This window comes from Anas acuta, chromosome 4, assembly GCF_963932015.1.
Source record: "Anas acuta chromosome 4, bAnaAcu1.1, whole genome shotgun sequence".
Classification (NCBI taxonomy): Eukaryota; Metazoa; Chordata; class Aves; order Anseriformes; family Anatidae; genus Anas; species Anas acuta.
The window spans coordinates 71756582-71775632 of NC_088982.1; the positions used below are offsets into that span (position 1 = coordinate 71756582).

General features: G+C 44.7%; 3 protein-coding genes across 4 annotated transcripts in view; 2 read left to right on the top strand and 1 right to left on the bottom strand.

Moving 5' to 3' along the window:
* Nucleotides 1–19051, bottom strand: part of ETNPPL (ethanolamine-phosphate phospho-lyase) — a 397476-nt gene that overhangs the window by 345114 nt on the left and 33311 nt on the right. The gene's annotated exons all lie outside the window — the stretch shown is intronic.
* On the top strand, nucleotides 872–4049 carry RPL34 (ribosomal protein L34). 2 transcript variants are annotated; one of them, XM_068681933.1, is made up of 5 exons: nucleotides 872–939; nucleotides 1234–1308; nucleotides 1412–1511; nucleotides 2255–2358; nucleotides 3923–4049. In XM_068681933.1, the coding sequence occupies exons 2-5, from the start codon at nucleotides 1244–1246 to the stop codon at nucleotides 4005–4007; spliced, it is 354 nt and encodes a 117-aa protein (XP_068538034.1). In that variant the 5' UTR covers nucleotides 872–939; nucleotides 1234–1243; the 3' UTR covers nucleotides 4008–4049. The 2 variants fall into 2 exon arrangements, with proteins under 2 accessions (XP_068538034.1, XP_068538035.1); XM_068681934.1 differs by lacking the exon at nucleotides 872–939 and adding an exon at nucleotides 997–1021.
* Nucleotides 4830–9196, top strand: OSTC (oligosaccharyltransferase complex non-catalytic subunit). The gene is made up of 4 exons (XM_068681932.1): nucleotides 4830–5157; nucleotides 5902–5995; nucleotides 7335–7532; nucleotides 8543–9196. The coding sequence occupies exons 1-4, from the start codon at nucleotides 5019–5021 to the stop codon at nucleotides 8559–8561; spliced, it is 450 nt and encodes a 149-aa protein (XP_068538033.1). The 5' UTR covers nucleotides 4830–5018; the 3' UTR covers nucleotides 8562–9196.

Consider the following 19051-nt stretch of genomic DNA (forward strand, 5'->3'; position numbering starts at 1 on the left):
TCCCCTCAGGGTCTGGGGCCTAGAAAGTTCATATTAAATACTCTAATTGCTCTGAAATTTTCTTGTTGCCTGAAATACGCTCCTATTTTAAGTATACCCTAAAATCTAGTTCACAGACATTTTCCCCTCTTTCATGAATTAGAAAAAGCCCGATGTCCATAATTTGCACTTGAAAAGAGTCAATAATTAACCAAAATAATAATTAAAGATGGAAAACAAGGAGGATGCCGCACAATGAACTGTCAGTCACAAATCCGTAAATAAGGCCAGGAGTGCACATCAAAGGTTTCCAAGTGCACGCTGCTGTCTGGAAGCAGAGCCGAGGCAGCTATCGGGGTGTCCACAGCCCACATATTTACGCGTGGGTCCCTGATGGGGTACGAGCCTGTGGGGTGCACCTGGAGGAGACCCCGATAGCTGCCTGGTTTGCTTGGCTGGCACAGCGGTGGTGCCTGTGGTCTCTGAATGGGAAAGTGGCTGGGTGTGGGCACTGCTGTGCGTCGGACACCACTTTGGGGCAAAAAGAGGGAAAAATGTGAGTCCTGCCCTGTGGTGTCGGGGGCTGGTGGGGTGGGGGGGGTATGGGTTGTACTGGAAGTAGGCCCCTATATGTGCGAGGTTTGTGTGTGAGCACTGCTCACAAAGCCGTGTTACAGAGGAAAGATGCTGATGCTTTGGGAAAACAACATATTTAATAAATAAATTGATAAATGGATGAGTAGATAGATAGATGGGTGGATGGATGGACGGATGGTCCTGCTCGCCCTACAACATGGCGGCGCCCTCTCCGTACAACATGGCGGCGCCCAGCCAGCCAACCCCCTCCACCTCCGTACAACATGGCGGCCTGGAGGGGAGCACTTCCGGTGCGAAACAGCGCCGCTATTTCAACCCCGCGGCTTCCGCTTCCGCCTCCTCTTCCGGCTCGGGCGGCGCCAGGTATGGCGGCGGGGCCTGCGCGGCCTCCCTCCCTCCGCCGCCGCCATCCGCCGCCATCCGAGGCGCGGCGGCACCCGGGGAGGTCCTGGGGGTCGGGGACGGGGTCTGGGGGTCGCAGTCGGTGCCTGGGGGTCGGTGCCGGTGCCTGGGGGTCGGTGGCGCAGCGCTCGCCGGGCCCTCGGGGGGGGAGGCCTCAGGGCTGGGCCTTGCAGGGGGAGGCCTCGCCTCAGCCTCAGCCCTCGTCACGTCGGTTTGAGGCAGAACTCTCAAATGCTTCTGTTTTTCCTTAATTAGGGTGTGAAAAATGGTGCAGCGCCTGACCTACCGCCGTAGGCTGTCCTACAACACAGCTTCCAACAAGACCAGGCTGTAAGTAAGACCTCGCTGCTAAGGGAATTCTCCTTTAAGGAAAAAAAAAATATCTTAAATCTCGATCCTTTCCTTAACAGACTGCTTTTTCTGCTGCGTTTAGGTCCCGAACGCCCGGGAACAGGATTGTTTACCTGTACACCAAGAAAGTAGGGAAGGCACCAAAGTCAGCATGCGGTGTTTGCCCAGGAAGACTTCGCGGTGTAAGTCCAGCATAAGATCTTGACAGCTTTTACTGCTTTAAATGCAAACGACTTTCTCAAGGAAGTTGTCTGTTTCTTGATGGATTCAAGAACATCCTTCTTTAAAATATGGTCATCTGAACGTTGCAAAGCATAGCTGGTAAAACAAGCTTTGAGAGCCTAAGGAACAAGTGCTTTCTTTTTTAATGCTTGTGATTCTCACTGGTATTATTTAAACTTGTTTCATAAGTTAACTCATAATTGACTGAAATTTTTCAAGCCAGCCCTAGATCAATCTGTAACAGGTTTAAAAATCAGAATTGGACCTCTTAAATAAACTTTCAAAAACATAAGTCAAGTTGACTATAATTTTTGGAAAAAATGAGTGACTTTTTCCTAACAGGGTGTTATCTTCCAAAATGTATTCCTGGTTTAATGTTGTTTTCACCAGTGGTCAGAGTGCTCAAGTCGTACTGTCAGTCAGTTTCTACACGTGGGAAGATGATCCTTGTTAATAAGCAGATTTTAGTTACGAGTATATTGGGAAACCTGTCTGGTGGAATGAGAAAGCTCAGTTCTGGAGTGCTGAGGATGGCTCATACAACGCCCTGTGGCTTCGGTCGCTTTTTGCATGTAGAATAGTTAACTGGAGGTGTTGCTGCTCTTTAAAAACAAACCATACAAGTGAATTTTCTCAGTGCGGCTGTTACCCGAAACTGGGGCCTGCTGTTTTATGATACACTTCTGATTTTTGCTTTCTGCAGGTCCGTGCTGTGCGCCCTAAAGTTCTCATGCGGCTGTCAAAAACGAAGAAGCACGTCAGCAGAGCCTATGGCGGTTCCATGTGTGCTAAGTGTGTCCGTGACAGGTGAGCTCCCAGCGGGGTAACTTTGTTCTTGAGGTGACTTCATCTGAGTCCTGCATCTTACCGTGTCTTCCTAGTGTAAGCCAAAGTGCTAGAAACTCTTTTCTGATCTCAGTGTAGAAAAATGGAGAGGGTAAACATGGGACATGCTAGCAGTGAGGTGTGCAATTCTCCCCCAGGATTTGAGCTGGTTAATTAATGTGTTTGGAACTCCTCTGTGGATAGTTTGTTCTGTGTGATTTCAAACTGTACGGGTGTGTAGGTGCTAAACGTCCTGTTCCTTCTGCAGTTTTGTGCTCTTCCCTCAAGAGTAAAGGCTTTTCTCTTTTGCTTCCTGTTTTGGCTTGTGCAAAGATAGTAGTGAAAAATCAGCTTTGGACTTCTGTGTGTTTTGGGATTTAGTGGTACTAATTGTGAGCATATTAAGCATCTAATATGTAATTAAGCTTAAGGATGACCTTTAGTAGCTCTCGTTGAGTTTTATTGTGTAACAGCTGCACATCTGTATAATTCCTTGACAAATCTGAGCACTAACTTGTATTATAAAGAATGTGGCATCTTCGCAAATGGTCATCAAAGCAGATCTCCGGAGTCAGCAGTCCAGTGCCAGTTTTTCATCTGTAGTGCACATCTTTCCAGCATCTTGGTGGTTTTTTTTGGTTCTGTGATCCAAGCTAAATCACATCAAGTGGCACTGAAGACTGATTGTTACAGCTGCAAATCTTGAGCAATACTCTGTGTAAAAGACATTTTTTCCTCGGTGTTTTCCCAAATATTCTGAGCTTGGTAGGTCATTTTTTTGTACATGAGTGTATCTTACTGCCTAAAACGAAACAAAAATACAGTCACCTCCTTCCCTGTAATTGGCAGGTCTCTCTCCTGTGTCTGAGCATTGTTGGTGGGCTTTGTGTGCTGTAGAAACAGCCATAAATGTCATGCATACGGGGCAGCATTGTCCTGTTTTGAGACAGGAGAGTGTTTATGGTATACGTGTGTGGTATAACTCGCTCATCAAACAGGCTGCTGATGTGTGAGTACTGTTGTGTATCTCTGCGTAGTGGCCCCTTATCTGTTCAAGAAGTAATTGTATTTAGATATGATTTGACCTGCCAGAGTTTTTTCTTTTTTTGTTGATGTACAAAGCAACAATCCTGAGAGGGCAGCTCTCGTTCTAACTGAACCCACGTAAATTTTTCTGTAGTTGCAAGAAATAATTGGTGTGAGCAGCTGGTCAGTTCCCTTACTTTAAGAACTGTAAAATTAGTTTGCCAGTGAGGAGCTTTGCTTTTTACCTTAAGGTAGTCATTTCCTACTGTTTAGCCACTGGGTTGATACTTTTACCTGCCTACAAGCCCCTAACCCTAAATTTCCAAGCACATGAAGCCTTCTCCCCAAACCTCTCCATTTATTGGTGCCCTCATGTTGTGATGCTGGCAGGAACACAGACGGCTCCTTTATGTGGAGTACCACGAAGTGCTGCAGGCAGCAAATCTAACTGCAACTTCCTTGTTCTTGTATACTTGCTTAATTGGACACCTGTCCTCATGGTGGTGTTTTTCCTTTCCAGAATCAAGCGAGCTTTCCTTATCGAGGAGCAGAAGATCGTGGTGAAAGTGTTGAAGGCACAAGCACAGAGCCAAAAGTCCAAGTGAATCGATGTGTATTTTCTGCCCAATAAATGAGAGTTCCACTTTCCTGGAGTCCTGTCAGTCAGTCCACGTGCTCGCGGAGGCTAGCGGGAGCTTCTCACAGCTTGTGAAGTGCAGAATGGGATTCTCAGAGCAGGTGCTGCACCAGCCACACCGCACACAGCCCCCTCTGGATTGGGGAGGGAGCTCCAGGAGCCGTTCCCTTGCCCTGTGCGGTGCCTCCTAGGTCGGCAGCTGCTGGCGTGGTGCGAGCAGGGCTGCAGGGGCGGCAAAATTCTAGCTCCAAGAGCTGGGTGATCCAGGCTGCAGTGTTTTGAGTTGCACGGAGCTATTTTGGGTCTGTTGCTGATCACCGATGTGCCAGGAGCCCCGTGGGAGGCGGGAGTTTGGGTTCCCTGCTTCGTGCTACAGGCGGCTGTAGCTACCCGGGGCCAACCCGAGCCTGTAGGCTCAGCCTCCTTGGCTCCATCCCGGGCGTTTTACCCTCGAAGAGTCTCTTTCAGCTTCCTTAATGCCTCTTTATTCCCGCAACGCCCCTGCTGGGCGCGGGGGAGCGGCGCGGAGGGCAGGGCGCTAATTAATGAGCACCCCCCCCCCCCGGCTCATTCATTCATTCATTCATTCATTCACCCTCCCGCGCGCTGGCCCCGCCCACCGGCAGGGGGCGTGGCCTCCAATTCACAACCACCTGCCCTGGGGGCGTGGCCTCCCGTAGCCCCGCCCCCTCGCTCCCCCCCTTCGTTTCCCAGCACCGACACGTCGCCGCTGGCGGGTCCTGGCAGGGGCATAAAACGCGCGGCTACCCCCCGGGGGAGCGCTGTGCTTCCGACTGGAGAAAAAAAATCCCCATTATTTTCAATTATTTCTCATAAACTTTGGGGTGATTTCGGTTTAATCTTCGAAGTGATTTTTTTTTAAATTCTCGTCTCTTTGTTTTTCCCCTGCCAGGACGCCGCCGCCGCCAGCCTTTTCCGCGGCGCCGCGCTGGGCGCCGCCATTTTGGGAGCCGGCGGCATGGAGGCGCTGTTCCGGCTGCCCTTCGCCGTGCTCGAGTGCCCCAACATCAAGCTCAAGCGGCCGGGATGGGTGCACATGCCCTCGGCCATGACGGTGTACGCGCTCGTGGTGGTCTCCTACTTCCTCATCACCGGAGGTGCGGCTCCTAAACCCCCTAAAATCCCCCTAAACCTCCCCAAAACACCCTAAAATCCTCCTAAACCTCCTAAAGCCCCCCAAAACACCCTAAAATCCCCCCTAAAGCCCCCCTAAAACCTCTTAAAGCCCCCCTAAACTTCCCCAAAACACCCTAAAATCCCCCCTAAAACCTCCTAACCCCCCCCAAACCTCCCCAAAACACCCTAAAATCCTCCCTAAAGCCCCCCTAAAACCCTCTAAAACCCGTTAAAGCCCCCCTATCCCCTCAAAATACCCCTAACCCCCCCCAAACCCTCCTAACCCCCCTACACCTCCCCAAAACACCCTAAAATCCCCCCTAAAACCTCCTAACCCCCCCTAAACCTCCCCAAAACACCCTAAAATTCCCCCTAAAGCCCCCCTAAAACCTCTTAAAGCCCCCCAAAACCCCCCTAAACCTCCACAAAACACCCTAACCCCCCCCTAAAACCTCCTAAAGCCCCCCCAAACCCCCCTAAAACACCCTAAAATCACCCCTAAATAAAGCCTCCCTAAACCTCCCCAAAACACCCTAAAATCCCCCCTAAAACCTCCTAAAGCCCCCCAACCCTCCACAAAACACCCTAAATTCCCCCTAAACCCCCCCCCAACCCCCCTCTGCTGGCCTCTCCGGGCGCCTCGCTGCCATTCCCGTGGTGTTTTGCCCATTCTCCCCCGATTTTTGGCGATCTGACCCCATTTCCATGCCTCGTTTCCCCCGCAGGGATCATCTACGACGTGATCGTGGAGCCGCCCAGCGTGGGGTCGATGACGGACGAGCACGGGCACCAGCGGCCGGTGGCCTTCCTGGCCTACAGGTAGGGCAGGGGCAGGGGTCTGTGCCCCTCCTGGGGACTGCAGGACCCACCCCAAGCCTGACCTGGGTCTACAAATTAAAAATTAAAAGCACCTGGAATCAAAGGGAGCAGATAACCAAGCCCTTCCCAAGCCCTTGCGGCTGGATGCTTTGGGGAGAAGCGAGCTTTGAGCTGGCGGTGCTTTGCTTTGTTGCAGCCCCTGTGCTGTTAAAGTTGAGGTTGGTGATGGGTGTGGGCATATTTGGCCATGTTTTGTAGGATATTTCACGGCAACGTAAGTAGTGTTGGGGGAAATTTAAGGTCTGGCGTTTCAGCTTCTAGTATAACGGGGACTCCTGTAACTGAGGGTTACAAATACACAATGGTGCCTTCTCTGGGTCTGTTTGTATCTGTTACTGAAGAGAAGCTGCAGACTGCTCAGTCAAGAATTCCTCTTAGTATTAAATCTATAGTTGTAACTTCTTGATTTGGTTTTGTGTCTGTATGTTTAAACACGGGAACGTGGATTTTTTCTTATAAAATACCAGAAACGTTCTGTAAGCCCTCAGAAGGTACATACCAATGTATATATAAATTTATACACACCTCACCGATAAACTTGGACTTGGACTGGACGTGGTTCGTGACTCAGGCAGGGTGGGGTTGCTGCAGGGTGCGTGGAGCACTGCTGCAGGGAGCTGGGTAGCAATTAGGTGCAATTCAGTGAAAGCAGCGTGAAAGAAGATGGAATTGGCTCTTTTCTGAGCTCTGTAAGAGCTCACAGTCCATGTGCAGGCCTGGTGAGTGAGGAGTGAACCATGCTGGAGGCAAGAAACACTCCTGCTGTGTGCTGGAAGCTGCCGAGGTGCTTCATGAGGTGACACAGTGCTTGGAGGGGGATTTGTACCAGGATTATAATTTGGGCACTGCTGCATCAGCGTCAGGGTGGAAATAAGATTCGGAAAACCCAGTGGCCCCAGGGTCACAATTCCACGCCTTGAGTCATCTGTGAAAACTGGTGCTACGTTTGGGGTAGATCTTTCTGAAAACTGATGAGTTTGTGTAGTATCCATGAATATACCCTGTTGCATATAAAACCACTGCTATGCTTGTCTGGTCACCTTGCAGGCTGTCAGTCCAGGAGATAAATTACAATTTAAAGCTTTAATGTAACTGCATAAGTTCCTAACATAAAGTAAATTTGGAAGGTCAGCCATCAAAGTTAATCATTTTGTGTATTTGTGCAGCTAAAGAAGGTTGAGTAGCTGAATTTTGAAATGCAAATAGCTTTCTTTGAATAACCTCTAACTCTTTTCTTCCTCCCTTTCTTCCCCCACCCCCTTGTTTGTTGGTCCTGTAGAGTAAATGGACAATATATTATGGAAGGGCTTGCATCTAGCTTCCTCTTCACGATGGGTGGTTTAGGATTCATCATTCTGGATCGATCCAATGCGCCAAATATCCCCAAGCTGAACAGGTTTCTCCTGCTCTTCATCGGATTTGTCAGCGTGCTTTTGAGCTTCTTCATGGCCAGAGTTTTCATGAGGATGAAATTACCGTAAGTGACCTAAAACTCTTTCTGCTTTTCTTCCTTCTTATGATTTGTGTGTGCCTGTATTAAATTTAAGAGTAACAGAAAATAAAACCAGGTATGCTGAACGTCTGCAGCTTGGCTATGAGTTAGTTTTCTTCAGTGCTTTTGTGGAACAAGCTATATTGAATGAGGTGGGGAAGTTTTTGGAGCTGACTGCTCTAAGATTGTGCTGTGGTTCAGAACGATGACAGATCTGTTAAGTCAGACGATACGATTAGTGAGTCTGAGTCGTAATACGTTTTAAGGTAGGCTGATTATGTGCTGGATAGGTGAAAGTAATTTCAAGGCAGGGCTTTGGAGAAAAAGGATGTATCAAGGAACTTCCAGGAAGACAAATGAGTCATTTATACTAGCAATATATGGCAAAGGTCATAACTAGAAGAGCCGATGGCAGGAGTTATGGGTGTTTAGAAACATCCAAAGGTGTCCTAAAGTAAAGATGATGTGTCTTTTATTTTGTTGTTGCTGGAAGACTCAACATAACACTGAAGCATACAACGTGTGGGATGTTTCAATACACCTAACTCACAAAGTAGGAAAAATAACACAGCTTTGAGGCTCTGTTATAACTAAACAGGGGATTTTCAATTTGTGTTTCTTCTTTCTTGCTCCGTCTGTTTCATTTAGAACAGCTGAAGCCAGCAGTTTGGAGGTACCGAGAGTTAATTTCTGGAGTAGCTCTTTGGGGTGTTGACTTAGTTATGTCACTCATTGCTCCTTTCTCAAATGTTTGTTTAACCTTTGCAGTGCAGTAGAAATGTTGTTTCATAATGCACCAGGGATTCCCTGGCAGTAGGCAGCTGGGTAGGGACTTATTCTATATTTTCTTGTTTCATTCATGTATGTCTTAACAGTTCTCTTTCTTAAATTCTTTAAAGACAAAAGGCTTCAGGGAAGTTTCAGTAAGTCTCTTCCTTTTTGAGGAGGTGCTGCCTGTTTGCTAACTTTTTTCCTAATTTAATTTTATTCTGCAGGGGCTACTTGATGGGTTAGTACCTCTTGCAACGTGTGAAAGCCCAAGCTGAATTTACTCCTCTTCATGAAGTGTTTAAGAAGCAGCAAGAAACAAATTCCATTGTCACTATCAACAGGAAAGAGACCTAAACGTGAGAAGCAAGTGAGGAAGGCGTGCTCTCTCTGCAAACAAACTTTTAATACCAATGGCTGATTTATAGTTTTAAAACAGTGTTTTATCATTGCTGTTCTAGAGCTTTTGAAAAGAGAAAGTTACCTATATATAATTTTTTTTTAATCTGACTTGGCGTGAAATAGAGAAGCTGTCTGTAGCTGTACCCTGAAATGAGAATTAGCCATTGGTTTGACAGTTCCTTATTGCAAGGTCTGTCCCCTCTTCCCTGTGCAGGAGGGTTACGTGTGTCAATTGCAGAAGAAACACCTGAAACATTTCTTTCCAAGTTATCATTAGAAAGCAAATAAGTTTGGATACCTTACAGTCCGAATTAATGTGTCTGAAATGCTTTCAGAGACACCTTTTGCCTTCTTTCTAATGGCTCTATATGAGCAAATCCATATGTGCACCGGGAGAGGCAAACTTGTATGAATGTGCATTTGTTTTTGAAAAAATGTACGAACAGAGCCAAATAAAACTTATTTTCTACAAATCTGAATTTCATGCATTTTCTGAAGCTTTTTCTTGAGTATGCATGGCCTACTCTGCATCCATGGTTTGAGATGCCAATGACACATTTCTCCTTAGTTTTTCACTGTTGGGTAATGATTTCTTTTAATACCAGGGACAAGAGACCTCATATTTTCTGTGAACTTGTACTGTATCTAAATGATATGCTATTATCAGTAATCAAGTGAGCTGTTGCTTCTTTGTTTGAGAGACAAGGCTCCAACTTTTTTTTGGTCGTCATTTAAAAGATGGAATATTACCATTGTACTTCATTAAAATGTATTGTGTTCTGAAGGTGGAAAAGATCCTTCTAAATCTCCATAAATGTCTTGTCTGCAAGCCGCATGCGTTTGAAGCACTATTTTTGTCTGTATAATAATTGTCAGTGAGATGTTTCTTTTATTCCATTAATTGTAAGTATTACTGTTCATATACTAATCAAAGAGCTAGTTGTTAATCATCTGTCTCCAGGATATGTCACTTCCAGTCCCTCATTCTTACATTCAATGTGACTTCTGCGTTTATTCATTTTACATCTTTAAATCTTAAGGTATATTAAGCTGTTCTGTTAGGCTCATAACTGCGCTATTTCCTGTCTTTTCGAAGTGGTTATTATGTGGTCGTATGTGCCATACCATATGTGATGGGGGTCCCAGTACCAGGTGAAGAAAGGCTGGTGTTTTCTGAGTGCCTGCTGTTCTCTACAGCCAACAGCAGGTGGCATCTCCTGCGCCAAAGACAGAAAGAAAAGTTCAGTGATACCCATCTGGGTTTGGTGCTCTCAGCCAGAGTGAACTGAACTCATCTGGGGGGGTGGGAAATGAAAAATAAAGCTGAAGCACTGTGATAAAGGTAAAGCAGAGCTTGTAGGAACGTATCTCTCCATGATTAAAAACAGAAGTTTGGCTTATGTCCAAATGTAACAGAAAAGTCAGACTGAGGTCTTGATTTTCTGTCTCTCCTGCTGGAGAAAATACTGAATCCACGGCTCTTCCAGAAGGTTCAGAGTAATCTTGGAGTGCTGACGCCTGGTCAATACAGTTAAGAAGAATATATATAACCTGTGTAGCTTTTGAAAGTTAACATGTGAACCCTAAATAATGTAAGTGATCTTAGACTTAATTGAGTTAAGCCAAAAAATTCATCTAAATAAAAAAAGCCAGACGATTTGGCTTCCTTTTTTTTCCCCCAGTACATTTTCCAGACTCCTGCAGATCGTGTAACAGTAGCATGTTTGGAAGACCTGTGCCACTGAAATGATTTTTGTCAGCAGGGTGACATTTCATCTGTTTAGAGGAGATGCTGATAACTACCTCTGCTGGTAAAGCTGTGTGGCATTTGGAGAAGTCCAGATATGATTTTTAAAGAAATGTATAATTGCTAATTAAAACCTAAAATACTTTTATAGGTCAAGTTTAGTTATCAGTGTGAAGTAGCACACAGTGATGTCTGAAAGAAAACTGACATCTTTATTAGACTGATGTGGAATATTTTAATTTGCAGCCTTCTAATTCTGAACCTGTTGTGTTTCATGGGACCTGCCTTAGGCAGCTGAAGGTGCCTCAGTTAACTCCTTACAAAGCTGGATGCTCGTTTAGAAAACAGTGCTCAGTAAGGTTACTATAATACACCCATGCCTAGTTCCAGTTGTATATTAAGAAAATATGTATATAAAATATGCTAATTAGGAAGCACTAGGTATTAGGTTACTAAAAAGTTACAGTCTTAGCAACTGAGATGATTGTAAATTGCTGCTGCTGCTCCCAGCAAAGGCAGTAAATGTGGGTGTAAGGAAGACAGCAAATCTCAATTTTCTGACATGCTTGGAAATGCTGTATACAATAGAAACTTTTTCTCCTGCAGCATTGCAATGGCTGTGAAAAGGTGACCTGATATCACCCATTTGTGAAAATGGTTGTATTTTGCCTTTGGTGTGACAGTTCCTTCATCGAAAGAGTTGCTGCGATACCTCTGGCCTCCTATTACAATTCCTAGTTGCTGCTGCTCAGCTCTTCAAAGGTGGAGTTTCGTGAGGAGCAGCTACTAAATCATGAGAGTTTCTGCATGATTTACTTTCTCCAGTGACAACTGATTGTGCTGTGTTTTTGTGTTGTGGTTTGACATGGATACCCGTCCGCTGAGGGCTGTGCTGAGAGCATAAGCTCGTTTTAGAGCAACAGCTGTGGCACTGTAACGGGAGGCAAGCACGCCTGACTTGCGCCGTGTTTTAACTGGTGGCATGGATGCGAGGCGCTGCATCCTGATAGCTGCTCTCTTGAACCTATAAAGCAGCTTGCCGAGCTCCAGTGTAACGATATCAGCTTAATTCCTGATGTTCTTTGGGTGTAAGATGAAGTTTCACTTCATCACGTCGCTATCCCATGTGGGTTCTGCGAATGTCAAAGCTCTTAGGCTGTTACACCTGCAGGCTGCAACAGATAGTATTTAGCTGTAAGGAAATCGGGTTAATTTGGTATTGTCTGCTGACTCATGCATGCAAAAAGACCAACATTTGTAATTTCCTCCTCTTTTTGTATCAGTTTTCATTACAAAGCTCAGTGTTGAGGTGGGGACTGGGATCACTTTGTTGGTGGTGGCAATTTTATGTGCTCAGCAGCAAATCGGGAAAGAAAAATTTTGCAAGGGTTCAGGCTGGCTGGCATATTCTAGGGTAAAACTTGAGGATTAAACTTATTTCTATGTTAATTAGCAAACAGATTGAAACAGTTTCATAACTTTTAACTATTCCTGACAGCTCCTGAATGATAGCTAATATCTTCTCCGTAGTCATCGTCTGTCTTTACATGTGGAGGGTGTGAGGGATGCAGCACAATACACCAGTAAACCTCACTTCGGTCTGAAGAAAAAGCTTTGGGGGGTGAGGGGTGTATCTCAAGCACCTGGAAGAAAATGGCAAGAAGATCAGTAGCCAACTTGGATTTTTAGAGAATAAGTCATATGAAAAATAAGCCATACATGAGAGTTACGGGCACTGTGGAGAGAAGAAAAGCAGATGTTTTTGGGGCTGTAGCTTTTGATGCTGTCTTGCACGTTATGGAAACTTGGCCTAGCTGAAACAACTGTAAGCTGGATGCAGAAAACGTTTTCAGGGAGTGTTCACTGACCAGTTGATATCCTGTTGTCAGAGTGGAAAGAGATATTTTTTTTATTTTTTGATGTCTGTCCTTTGGCTAGTTGCATTCAACACCCAGTGACCTGAACGGAATAGGGAGTACTTACTAAATCTGCCCAAATCATAAAACTTAGAGACTGCTGAAGGGCGGAGTAAGGGTGTGCAGTGATCCTGACAAATCAGAAAGAGCTCCCTAAAAAAAAATAAAATAATAATAATAATAATAATAAAATCTAGGCTGGTTTATTCTTTCTGGGAACAAGTGCAAGGTAGCACCAGCAGAATAAGTGACAAAATGCAGATTCCTCAGCTTGGGTCCTGGGGTTCTCCTGGACCACGAGCTGAACAGGAGCTTTTGGGGAGCCATAGCACATCCTGCTGAGAAACACTCAGAAGTTTTAACTACAAACTACACAAGGCATGAAAGTTAGTGTAGGAAGGAAAGGAGTCATTGGTTCTGCTTGTCAGTAGTAGTTAGGGCTTAAATAACAGCAAGGAGGAGTTGGGTTACTATTAGGAGAATATTTTGAGGGTAAAATAGTTGACTCCTTGACTAGATTGGCTAGGGTGGTGTTGGTATTTCTGCCGTGTGAAGCTTTGAGAACAGGCTGGACAAATGCCTGCTAAAATTTGCAGGTAAGGCTGACCATGCCTTGGGGTGAATGATTTTTCTGAGGTGTCTTCCAGCAGCTGCCCATTTGTATTATTCCCTAGGTGAGAGCAAAACCTCTGACCTTCCAAACGCTGACACTGTCTTTAAAAACAATTATGAAAAGGTCTTTGTAGATGACTACATCTGTCCTTTGAGTACATCCCTGCGGGGCATTCATAAGACAGAAACCTGCTGGTCTCTCAGTCTGAAAAAAAAGCGAGTGGCATTGTGACCCAGACATGGCAGCAGAAAGCAGTTTCATTAACTGCCTGCTGCCAGGCCAGAATTCAATGAACCAGTTGTTGGTGCAAGGAAAATAAAAATGTACTGACAATTGTTGACAATTGTTTAATGCCTTTTCCTTTCCCGGTGGATGCCCATGTTAGTGTGCCACCAAAATGATGCTGCTCTTACACTAAATGGCTGTCGGGGTAGCTACCCTACTAGAGCAGGACGGGGGGTGTCTGATATTTCTAGGAGGTGTTTTGCTGCTTCTCAGTGCATCTGTCTGCTCTGAGCTGGAGCCCAGAAACTTGTCAATTGCACCGTTTTCTCCAGATCCCTCCTTTCAGGAGCCTTGCTTCATTGATGGGTGGAATTTATCCTATTTCACGTTTTACTCCAGTGTATCTGTCCGTCCCTGCTACCATTAGCCATGACACCAGCCCAGAACCATTGTGTTTCATCCCCTTTTGCCGGTCTACTCCTGGCCTGAGCTCTTATTTCTGGGGATTTATGCTATTGTGTTTCAGTAGCTGCTGTCTTTTTTTTTTTTTCTTTTTCTTTTTCCTTTTTTTTTCTTTTTTCTTCCCCCCGTCATTCTATTCTTCCAAGTTTCAGGACACCACTGCTGGTTTTGATTGCTCTCTTTCTAACTGCTGCGGTATTGCTGCCTTTGAGGGATATTATTTATCAGTCTCCTCTGCTCTTCCATTTCCTCATTCCTCCTCATCTAGTACTTTCTCTTTTATCACACTGAAATCCATCACTTACTTCCACCAACCGCTTGGCTGTCCATCGGCTGTGCTACTCCGGGCTTTCCTTCTTCTGTTCCTTCTACTCTGACTGCAGGTCCTCTAATTTTCCCTGCCGACCACTGTCTGAGCTCCTTCACCCTGCAGTGACTCCACACTTCATTAGCCCCTGCTATCCGTGGCAAGGCTCAGCCCCCTGGCTTCTCTCATCCTTTCAGCCTCTCTCATCCTCTGGTTGTTCCTTTGGCCGTTCCAGTTTTCTTTTAGCTGTCTCATGCCTTTTTCTTTATAGTCCTACACTCCACACCATCTGTTGTGCTGCTGCGAGCATGACTCACCCTGAAAACAATAAAAATCCTACTACATCCCCAAGCACTACACTAGGGAGCCGATGAAGGCACTCCTGTATCCAAAATCTACATCAACAGCAGACAAGCCAAGATCCTCCTGGAATTCAGGTACATAATTTTTGTTTAAATCAGTAGAATTCAAGTGCCAAATGCATCTGAGAACCCTGCCAAAGTTTCGTCACAACTCTGCGAAAAGGAGGCGATTGTTTCCTGTGGCTGGATTTAAAAACACCTCTGCAGGGACAACCTGAAAGTTCTTGGGTTTCTCAGCAAATAGCTTTTTTTTTTTTTTTTTTTTTTTTTTTTAAATACATTTACCGTTACTGAGTGTTTTATGAGTGTAGACAACATACGGTCTGTACACGGTGGAACGGACCAAGGAAAGTCTGTCACAAGGACCAAGATTCATACACACGGTAGACAAGGTCATAAATATGAGAGCTCATAAAAACAGGGAACGGGAATGTTCCCTCAGACCTTTTTTTTGTGGGTACAGAAGATACACAATGCTTAAAACTACTGCCACTTAACAAAATGACTAACAAACTTAATTAAAATTAAACAATTTAAAATTAAACAAAATTTAAAATAAATCACCGTTTAGTTTCCTAACCTAAGCAGGAATAGTTTTAGCTATATCAAGAGGTTCTTTTCCTCTGATGTTCTAACAGGCAGAAAAAAAAAGGCGACATTAATTATTTTCTTGTCTCATCTAACAGCTGGTTAAAATGAAGGTGTACATCACTGAAGTCAATGGAGGCAGACAAGTGCAAAAAGGGAAATTTTACTTACAGTATTACAAAACTTAGAATATTTCAGCTGTATTCACAAGTAGCATTTAACTGCTGCTTCTGTATTAGGCTGTGACTGAACAAGCCTCATTTTACTAATTTGGATGGTCAATACAAATTATTTCCTCTGTGCAGCTGTCTTTGACGAACAAATGTCTTTTACTTAAACATTGTAAATAATTTCTGAAGCTGACTACAAAGTTCTTTCTACCGTTAGTAGCTCCAGCATCCTTAGTAGCTACTACTCTTAAGCTTTTTCAGTCTTGACACCTTTTACGTATCTGCAGTTCAATTACCTGCTCAGGCTTTGGTTCACCACTGGATGGCAGTCCCTGCAATGCTATTCACTCTGGGAAGGGAAGTCTGGTTTTAAAAGTACGGTACTGAAAGTACATGCTGCTTTGTATGGGAATATGAAATATTACAGTGGTGACTACATTTAGAACCATTTTTTTTTCCTATTGCTAAAGTATGTGGAAGCCTTTTCTGTAGATTTCTTTTGCTTAAATTCATTTTTACAATCCAAACTTTGGGATTGAAGACGATAAAAATTTGCACTTCTGTTGCACCATACAGCCAAAGATTTCAAACTACTTTATACTGACTAGGTCAATAAAGAAGTCAGCATATGTGTATATATATACACACATACATGCATATATATATACATATATGCTGACTTTATACATAGCTCATAAAGGGAAAAATGTGCAGTATTATAACGTAGAATGAATTACTCAAAATTACAGCCTTTAGGTAGATAAAGAATAAAGCCTCAGTCTTCTGATCCCAAATCCACTGTATGTCTGATGGTGGGGAATGAATTAAATGGCTATAAGGAACTGAATATTTAAATGGCTAAAATACAGTAACTGTAAAGATAAAAATAAATTAATATTTAAATTGTGACTGATGTCCATACATTAAAATCAGAAGTCAGAACATGGGTAGATGGCAGAGGCAGAGCTGTATGGGCTTGACCAAGATTTCTGTGTGCATGGTTGTAAGTATGGTGAGTTTACTACCACAAGGTTTTAGAAAAGTTTGTGATAAAACCTGGAGCGTAACATGAAAAAATGTTGATGCAGTCCCCATAAAAATACTGCAATCTGTAGGTGCCTTTGCTTAAGCTAACAGGGATTTCACCTGACTGTATTTTAGGGCAATCAGATTCTCATTTAATTTGAATAGAAATTTAAATTACAGCTTTATTACAAATAAATCCTGTACATGTCTTCTCAGTAGGGAAAGGGAGATAAAATGGAAATAGGAGGAAGAACACATGCTGCAGCACTTGTAGAAAAGACCCCTTTCAAAACCCTTTACAGATGCTGGCACCTGAGCATATCGAAGCATTAATGTTAGCCACACAGATTGCTGTTTTTAGGTGGGTGGGATGTTGAAACAGTAAAGTGGGTGGCTTAAAGCTACGTAGCAGCTCAACAGCAGAGACAGAAATACAATTTAGATCTAATTGCCAGTTTTGCATCCTACTGACCATGTCAGACACTCAATTCAGCATCAAGAATTCACTAGAGTTTTTACAGTGTATATATTTTTTATTCTAGATATTTTCATATTTTCAGGGAAAAAAAAAAAAAAGGCTTCTAAACGGCTTTTGTCAAAAGGCAGGATAAAAATGGGATAAAAACATTTTTGCAGCAACATTTTATTGAAACTTGAAGTGTATTATTGAAACTTTAAGTGTATTATTTTCCCTCCTGCTTACTGGTTTGTTGGCAAGTTCTGTCTCTTCTGTTCTTGAGATGATGTGTTTCACCATGAGATCACTCCTGGTGTCTCCTTCGCCCTCCTTTACATCTCATTTGTTATTGAAATGGCTACTTACTTCTAGCTCTCTCCAAATAGTTCATAGTGCTAAAAACTTCCTCTCTTGATCAATTTTCAAACAAGCCCCCCAAATTCCTTTTTTTTTTTAATTTTTTTTTTTTTTTTTAATTTCTACTAGTTAGCCCTTTGCTTGTGCTCTATAACCATCTGCTGAAATATTATTCTTTTCAAAGCACATGCTCCTGAAGGTCATCTCCGTAGTGCCTCCAACCCTAGAGGACCAAAGTCCAGCTCTAACTCTCAGATCGGGCCGGCGGTGCCTCCATCTCCTTGTGTTACCCATCTGTAGCTCGGTGTTGTGTCTCGCCCAGGTATAACGTGTGTGCTCCTTGGGGTCAAGAAGCCTTTGTTTCTGCCGCACGGTGTCCATGTAAAGGACTCCTCAGCACTTCAGCAACATGCATAATAGATTCCACATTAATTAAATTTTATCCCGGGAAACCCTACCGCCAGATTCCCGATCAACTGTGCTGTTTATCTCAGCCAGCTTCAGGTTTCAGATTACTTTCTAAAGCCGCCTTTGAAAAATCTTCCGGAGTTTTCTGTGCCTGGCTTTCCTTTCACCCTCCTCCCCATCCTCCTGCCTGCTGGGACGTGCCGGTGCCCTCATTACGGCAGCCCAGTTCCCTGCCTTTCCAAGGCCTCCATCCAAACCCCCAGCCGCTGACTTTCTCCATGTTTATTCGGAGCTTTTCTCTGCCTGGGAACATGCCACCACACACCCTCCGCTCCTGCCCAATCCCTCCCCGTGCTGACGCAACGTGTTTTTCGGTCTGCCACGCGTCCCAGGATAACCTCTCCCCGTGCCTGGGTGCCCTCACGTCGGTGAGCGAGGGTCGGGCAGGCCGCTGTGGTGACACCCAGGCACGGGGCGAGAGTCTGCGGGACTTCTATCCCATTGTGCTTTCCCTTTGTTCCCCATGGTGCTTGCTGCCGACACCACGTGCAGAGGCAAGTTGTGCCCAGAGGAAGGCAGACAGCAGCCCAGCGAGGCAACAGGCCAAGATCCTGTCCCAACAGAAGCACCGAGGACAAGGGGAAACTACGAGGATTTAATGATTTCGCACTTAACTGCACGGGGAGCAGGGTGTTCGGTTATTGTCCGTGATTCACTGGCTGAGGAAAAAAGATCCCTAAAGAAGAAATATACCACAGAGTGACAAAGAGCAGGCACTTATTTAGGATTAATTTCAGATACACATGTTCAAGCTGCAAGGCTTTATTCCTAACTGAGGTACAAGTGCATTTATGATGTGAATGTACCTGAGGGCTTTGTTTTTGCCCACTGTACGTGGCCCAGCTGTGCCTGGCACACAGAAATAGGGCAGATTTGCCCAAGGTTTGGAGATTCGGGTTACAGCTTCTCGTCTTGAATGGTGGGTGTTCATAGACCTCTCTGGTGCACACAGCAGTGTATAGCAAAGTATTTGTGCTCTGCAATTCAGGTGATGATCTGTAAGGTGCTGAGTTGCCCTAATAAGCTCAGAACAAATGATATCCTCCCAGAAAGTCGCCTCTTGGTTGGATTCAGAAGTGGAACCGCACTTTGAATAACTCAGTGGAGGTTGCTGCAACTCATACCTACTCGGCCATTATGTGACCTGGCTGGAAAACATTTTATGAAATTGTTTTCACAACCGAGGCTTTCTTACCCTATGCATGTTTATCTGCCTTGTAGCAGAGGCTTGGAAGGGACTGGTGATAGTCAGCTTTGTGCTATGTCTGCCCTGAAGGAGCCATCCTCTGGTCCTAAGGAGCACACAGTGGGTTCGTGTAACACATCTGCTCTAACACAAGCAGGGAACAAGCTTTAAGGGAGCTCTATGGTCATTGCCCTCCACATGACCTCTGATACTAGTGGCCTTTGGTGATTCCCATTTCAGACTTGTATTTCCTTGTTAATCACAGGGTGTGCTTTTAGTAGCTGCTATCATTAAAAATACGTGGTCATTGCTTGATCAGTGTTAATGCTTGGTGGAGCAGTCCCGCACTGTTTTTCACTGAGTTGGTTGTGCAAAAACACGTGTGGCACTGCCAGGCTGGAAGAGCTCACAGTGTGTTGGGAAATGAGGGATGGGGAGGCTGGCGAGAGA

Coding starts and splice junctions, on each gene's coding strand:
- RPL34 (XM_068681933.1), top strand. CDS start 1,244: ATGGTGCAGCGCCTGACCTACCGCCGTAGGCTGTCCTACAACACAGCT. Junction 1,309..1,411: donor GCTTCCAACAAGACCAGGCT/GTAAGTAAGACC, acceptor TGCTGCGTTTAG/GTCCCGAACGCCCGGGAACA. Junction 1,512..2,254: donor GCCCAGGAAGACTTCGCGGT/GTAAGTCCAGCA, acceptor TGCTTTCTGCAG/GTCCGTGCTGTGCGCCCTAA.
- OSTC (XM_068681932.1), top strand. CDS start 5,019: ATGGAGGCGCTGTTCCGGCTGCCCTTCGCCGTGCTCGAGTGCCCCAAC. Junction 5,158..5,901: donor CTACTTCCTCATCACCGGAG/GTGCGGCTCCTA, acceptor TTTCCCCCGCAG/GGATCATCTACGACGTGATC. Junction 5,996..7,334: donor GTGGCCTTCCTGGCCTACAG/GTAGGGCAGGGG, acceptor TTGGTCCTGTAG/AGTAAATGGACAATATATTA.